Source organism: Morone saxatilis, unplaced genomic scaffold, assembly GCF_004916995.1.
Source record: "Morone saxatilis isolate NCDOM2014 unplaced genomic scaffold, NCSU_SB_2.0 Contig2, whole genome shotgun sequence".
In the NCBI taxonomy this organism is placed as follows: Eukaryota; Metazoa; Chordata; class Actinopteri; family Moronidae; genus Morone; species Morone saxatilis.
The window spans coordinates 542602-549775 of record NW_023339762.1 but is presented as its reverse complement, the minus strand read 5'-3'; the positions used below and the strand labels follow the sequence as shown (position 1 = coordinate 549775).

At 39.4% G+C, this 7174-nt stretch overlaps 1 protein-coding gene across 1 annotated transcript in view; it reads left to right on the top strand.

Annotated features, from left to right (window-relative positions):
* The window catches only part of lrp5 (low density lipoprotein receptor-related protein 5), a gene marked incomplete at its 5' end in the record, with an annotated part of 46724 nt that overhangs the window by 12533 nt on the left and 27017 nt on the right, over positions 1-7174 (top strand). Inside the window, 4 exon segments of the mRNA XM_035664500.1 lie at positions 4821-4909; positions 4996-5214; positions 5378-5466; positions 5985-6156. Of these exon segments, the coding sequence (XP_035520393.1) occupies positions 4821-4909; positions 4996-5214; positions 5378-5466; positions 5985-6156 (569 nt within the window).

Genomic DNA, 7174 nt, shown 5'->3' with positions numbered 1-7174 from the left:
CTAAAAACCCACATGAAATTGATATTTTCTATTCTGATTCAGGCCACTTTTCATATGTGGTCTAAATCAGATACAGGTCCTGATTTTTTGCAGTGTGACCTTAGTGACATTCATTCCAGAATTTGTGGCTGTCTCTTATATCCCCTAAGATTACTGATAGTCATCAGGTCACTTAAGGACTGTGACCTGTTCAAACTGGAATTTGATTATGGATCACAGTGAAAAATACTAAACAAAAAAAAAAAAACTGATCTGAGCCATGAATCAGAATTGGAGCACTAGGCTTGCAGTGTGAATGTAGCCAATGGATGCTTGATGAGTAAAACTACATAATTGACGTTGAAATAAAATCTCTGTTGTAAAAACAAAACAGAATTAACAAGTGAATGATTTTGAATACCATGTAATTTGCTGACCCAAATAGGAGTACTTGTGAGCCCTGGATTATTACCACTCTACAGCACTGACCGTTGTTAGGGGGTCCAGCATCCTGGTGGCTACGTACCACCAAAAATAAGTGTTCCATAATTAGATCCTGGTGGTTAACAATTGAGCTATCTCACCATGACAAATTCATGACAGGATGTTCCAGGAAAGACTGTGAGATTTTTTTAAAAGCTTTCAGAGAAAGCTAGTGTAAGTGAACTGTGAGTGAGCAACGATTAGTTAATTAACCTAAATAATATTAACTAAATTTGAATATTTATTGTGTTGAGTAATTTTTTTCCTAAAAAATGTCCAAATTTCCTCTAATTTCAGGATTCCTCAACTGTGAATATTTTCTCTTTCTTTAGTCCTTGCTGACAGTAAACCTTAATTCTTTGGGTTGTGGCAAAACAAAGACATTTGAGGACGTAACCTTGTTCTTTGGGAAAACACTGATCAATATTTTTCATAAATTTTTCTGAAACCCATTTTATGGAGTAAAGGAACTAACGGATTAAAATCAAGAAAACAATGATGATTAATCAAATCAATGTAAAGTAAATCATTAGTTGCAGCGCCTTGTTTGATAATTGATTTGATTGAAGATTTGATGAGCACATAGATACTGAGTGAGATTTGATACCTTCTATTAAACCGACCCTAGTAGTGGATACAATAGAGTAATTAGTAGGGCTGGGTAGGGAAAATCCGATTTAATCGATTTTGGATCGATTTCATTTAAAATTTGCAATATCATCATAGGGCACCGAGATCCGATTTTTTCCCCATGAGGTTTTTTTTTCGCCCCCATGAATTAACCCCAGTAGTCTCGTGCGTGATGAAAGCAAGCAGCGGTTTAACGTCAGGTTGATGTTCAAGCGCACAAGCGTCAAAACACAAAATCTACCGAGGCAGGTAAAACCCCGCTCAGCCAGCCGTCGTAAACTAAAGTCTGCATGTCTGGAACCATTTCGGATTTAAAACAAAAAGGACAAAGAGCTGGATAAAACCAAAGTAGTTTGCCGATCTGCCAAGGCGGAGCTCAGTTATTGTAGAAATACTGCCAAACCTCAAAAAACCACTTGACAAGGTATCACCCTAACGCTAACATTACCTTCGCCCAACAAGCGTCCAGGGCCAAAACAAAAGAAACTGAGGGAATCACTAACATTACCAGCTGATTTCTCCGCGCCTTCCAAGGCGGCCCCATTCAAGGTGCTCGAACCACAACTATGTTATGGTGTAACGTAGTAACGTAACGTCGGAGCGGTTTTCAACTGCGGGTGATACTGTCACTGGCAAAAAAGGAGCTTGCCTAACCCCAAATCCTGGGTCAATGAGCCCCTTTTCCTGCACAAGAATCTTCACAATTGTGAGAAGTGAGAACAAAAGTCCATAATAAAGGAACTTGACTTTAGACAGTTTAAGTTTCTTTTAGTTTGTTTACCAATTTATTAATTATTTTTTTTGCACTTTATAAACAATGCCTTAATGCAGTTGCAGTGATGGAATGTTGTAGTTTCCAAGTACACTTTCACTTGCAATTCCTTTCTATAATTTCAGAATTGCCACTTTTGAACTTTTACTTTATTTAAGAGCAGATTGAATTGAATTTGATCGAATCGAATCGTTGATTATCGTTCAGAACCTTATGAATCGAATCGAATCGATTAGGAAATTGGCCACGATACCAGCCTAGTAATTAGTGTTTCGCTGTTGCTGACTAGCCCTAGTAATTAGTGTTCGCTGTTGCTGACCTCCATCGCCATTGTCTTTGGTGTCTAAGGTAGTGATGCAGCATAGAGCACATCAGCTTGAAAACAAGTAAAAATGACCTCTCTGCTAGCAGAGTGGAATATTAACTGACCGGTCGCCATGTTGATTCCCACGATGCTAAAACAATGGAGCCTTCTTCTGCAAAAACCCAACTCTGCGTTAGAGTGCGTATGTGTCTGTTAGGCTGTTATGTGATTGTATTAAATTTGAATGAAGCATGCCAACCAATCACTTAGCCACTGTTGACAATAAAAACAACAATGCTCTATTGTGTCAGCCTGCAGTTAGTGTGTGTGTGTGTGTGTGTGTGTGTGTGCGTCTTTGTGTCCGTGCTTCTAATTTGTTTTGCTTGGCTGGTTAAATTGAAGGCGTTTGTTATTGCGCTGGCAGCAGAGTGTGTGTGAGTGTATGTGTGTGAGAGAGAGGGAGACTGTTTGTCAGGGATCTTTAAGTGTCTCAGAATGAAGTCAAGCGAAGACAAGAGTGGAATCAGAGATGCTTTCCCTCCTTCCTTGTCATTCTTTCCCTTCATTTATCCCCCCTTGCCTCAGTCATTTAGGTAACGATGGAACAACTTTCATTGTCAAATCTGATTGGTGTCAAATCTGATTGGTGCCAAGGCTGAGAGATGCCAGATATTGATTGGTTGTGAAAGTGCAGCTGCAATGAGAGAGGGAAAAGGATTTACGTTATTCGCAGAACCATGTGTTTTTGATATCTGACCTATCTGACATTATTTTAGATATTTAGATCATGTACTATGTATTGTATGATCCTATTGCAGAGTACACACTTTAATTAGAAATAATTAACTGTCTTTTTAGGTTTTATAAAATGCAGATTTTTATGGACGTACTGACTAATGTCAGTGTTACATCTGCTATACAGTCAAAATTCAAGTGAATTGATTTGAAATGTAAGACTAAAAGACGAGAAAGAAAAGGTAAGGCAGATAGGGGGAACAGAAAGACACTTTGAACTGCTTTAAATGTGAGCTCTTCAGAGTCAGAGGTGTGAGAGACAAAGAAAAAACAGTTAATTGTCTCCCATGAGGTGAGTTTGGCTCCTGTTAAATCTAAACCAACAGCCAAACAGTGGAGAATCCCTCAGGACAGCAGAGCCCTTTGTTTCCAGACCGGATGGAGCAAGGAGCAGGCAAGAAAAGTCATAAGAGTGAGCTTGGCTCAGGCTTAACATCTTTTTCACTTTACATTTTTTCAATTAGTTTATAGAACTTAATTATTCTTAATTATTATAGGCTATGTTGCTGCTCCTTTCCATAGTGGTTGCTTGTGAATTAATAGAACATCATGCTGGTGTTGGTGTTCTCTCTCCATTAGACAAAGATGGAGAATAATAAAATAGTATGTTTACTCAAGTACTGTACTTAAAGGTTATATACATGAAAATCACTTGCCACTGGACGTTGCACTAGGGCACTAGCATTTCAGACCAAAACAATGGGACAGAAATAAAATTCACCATCTCTGATAGTCTTTCCAACAATCAACATCTCTGGTTTGGTAGAAATGTACAATTAAAACTAAATGGGAGGGAAAATGTCTGTTGTTTGTCAAGTTTAGAATGGTACTGACTGAATAGCAGAGGAGTCTTAAATATACAGGATGCATTCCATTTGGTTTCAATAAGACCACACTACCATATATGTTAAGATACTTTGAGTAAATGTTTCCGGCAATACGCCTTTGATTCTGATTGGCCTTTAAAGAATGGAACAATAGTGTTGCACCATCACATCTTACTGCATCACCATCAATAAACACAGGGTGTTAAATATATGTTGTCACATAATTATTCATGCAATATACACAGCAATTTGTATACACTTTTCTAAAATAGCACCATGTAGAGCTGAGAGATTGATCGTTTCAAAATCATATGTGAGATTTATAATAGTGCAAAGAGCTGAAATTTGAATTAGTCTGTAACTCTATTTACTGTTGACTTTAATGTTCAATTCAACCAGTATAAATTTCACCAGCTATAATAAGTGTCCCTTTTAACTGGAAGTAGTGCTGGCTGGTATGACCAGAAATGTATTCTACTGCTAGGAATACAGAGTATAAAAACATTTTAATGTCTTCTTGTAGATACTGAAGGCTTTACCTTATTACCATAATGTTTTCTTGGCCTCAGAAAATGATATATTATATGAACAAATCAGAATGTCAGCAGTGTTTATTGTGCAAACTGCAGCATAGTAAAAACTTAGTAAAGATGTGCGAACAACTTTAATATTGCTTCCTTTTCAAAACAAAATAGTTGTACAAACACTAACACATCCAATGCTACTATTTGATAAACAGTACATGATACAGGACTTGTCAGTTTTAGCAGGACATACAGGTGAAAGTCATCAGCATATAAGCAGATAAATATTATGTTGCTAAATAGGTGTTAATTTAAGGCTGAAAATGCAAAAAGCACCACCATGCTGGTGTTCAAATGCATTAAATCCATGAGATGAAAGTAGGACCGGCTGTTTCAGAGCTAAATTAACTCTGTAACAAACCTTCGACAGAGTACTCAACTGCAAATAAGTGCTACTCAAAATCTTCAAGGTTTAATACTTAACTAATACAACTTGTTTTATTCAGGAGCAGAGCAGGTTTTACTGTTGGCTCGACGGACTGACCTGAGGAGAATCTCTCTCGACCTGCCAGATTTCACTGACATAGTGCTACAGGTAAACACACACACAATACACACACACAAACATATCAATCCTGGCTTCATCTTCATGTACTGATCGTAGTTCCTCTGCTACTACAGGTCGATGATATCCGTCATGCCATAGCTATAGACTATGACCCGGTTGAGGGTTACGTTTATTGGACAGATGATGAGGTTCGGGCCATCCGACGAGCTCACATCGACGGCAGCAATGCCATGATGCTGGTTACCACGGAGATCAACCACCCAGATGGTATTGCTGTGGACTGGGTGGCCAGAAACCTGTACTGGACTGACACTGGTACTGACCGGATTGAGGTACATCTGAGACTTATTGTAGAAAGCTGTCCGTAGAAAACCACTATTTAAGTGTTGTTTACTTTGTTACATTACCCACAGCCTCCCTGCACATTGTTTATTTTAGACAGAAGTACTGTAAGTATGTTGTACTTTAATATTGAATTGTGTCGTGGTATTCCAGGTTACCAGGCTCAATGGGACCTCTCGGAAAATTTTGATTTCTGAGAACCTGGATGAACCCAGAGCCATCGTCCTGGACCCTATTAACGGGTAGGTGGTGTTAGCATATGTGTGGAGCTAGCCCTCGCAGCAGTGAGTTCATGTTGTCAGTAGTTTTTCTGACAGTTAGCGGGTAATGAGGAATTTGGGAGTTTAGACTCTCACTAGGTCTCTATGCCCATTCCAGAGTTTTTGTCCATGTTGGGAGAAAAGACAAAATAAAATAGAAAAAAAATCTGATTTAGATGCTAACTATAGTCCTGCATCCCAACTCTGGGGGCAATACCACAGAGGGAAACATCTGGTTGATCCTGATGGTTTAGATAAATCCAAAAAAGATAAATACCATTGAACTCCACTGGCAATAAGCTTGTATTTCTTTAGGAATTATATAATGATTGAGCTGTAGGTATGTGAAAATTTAATTCACATTTTATGTTCAAGAATCTTAAAAAACTAAAATGGATAGCCTCAACATAATCTACATATTAGCTAAAAAAAATTGTAAAATGTGTTATTATGTGTCTAGAAGTAAGCTCCGTCTCCCTCTCTGCCTCTGTCTCTCTCAGCTATATGTACTGGACCGACTGGGGGGAGCATCCCAAAATTGAGCGGGCCAACCTTGACGGAATGGACCGTGTGGTTCTGCTCAACAGCTCTCTGGGCTGGCCCAACGGACTGGCTATAGATTATGCAGCAGAAAAACTCTACTGGGGAGACGCAAAAACTGACAAGATAGAGGTATGTCTATACAACATCTAAGCGTGGTTTCAGCAGCTCCTCTTTAGCTGGGACTTAGCTGAAAGACAGGACACAGAGCAAAAGGAAGAAATCAGATGTATGTACACGTATGTGTGTTTTAATTCTGATCCAAGGGAATGTGGAGTTGTGCAATGGTTGATGAGATTTAGGAACAGCCAAGAAAGATAATTGAGTCTGTTTCCCAGGACGTAAAATACAGACACTTTGGGACCCTGGGAATAAGGCTCAACAGTCAACTATCTTCAAGCTTCCAACCCAAAGTGTCTTCATATCTTTATTGGCTCTGATTGGTGTTTTTCATTCAGCCTTTGTGGATTCTTGCAAATGCCATTAGGAGTGCTAGAACGAGACAGAGGAACCTGATTGTTTCACAGATTATCTGTCTCGTGTACTACTGTCAGGATATAGTGAAAGTTTCAGCAAAAACGAGACAAAAAAAAAAAAATTTAAAAAAACCATTCATTCTGCGAGGCTCATGGACGATCGCCCCATGGAAACTCGCAACCAAAATTCTATACAATGGGGACTTTAATAGTGAGTGGCCAGGTCTCCGTAGACGGGGTCTGCTGTGCACAGCGCATAGTGCTCGTACTACGCATGCTCCATGGCTTCTCTTCCGGTTTTAGTGTATTGGTGTGGCGGCGTCACAGCGCCACATACAGGCCTGGCATATGTACTACAGCGTTTTGGGTCGTTTTCAGTGAATCCGTGTGGACGCAGATATTACTGGAAACGACGCCGTGTATACGGAGATTTTTTTCGAAAGCGACATCGTATTGGGTGAGGCTGCGTATTCGTGTAGACAGGCTCTCAGTCTGAAGGCTGTAAACTGTCCATCAGCAGCAGACTGAAGTTCTCTTCGTGTTCGTGTTCCTGTGAAACATTAAAGGAACCTGATTTCTTTTGAAGCTGCAGAAAGTCGGTATTTTCACAGATTTCCTGTTTCGTGTTGTTTTTGCAGAATCTGCTCTCTGTTTGAGTTCTTCTGTCAGGACAG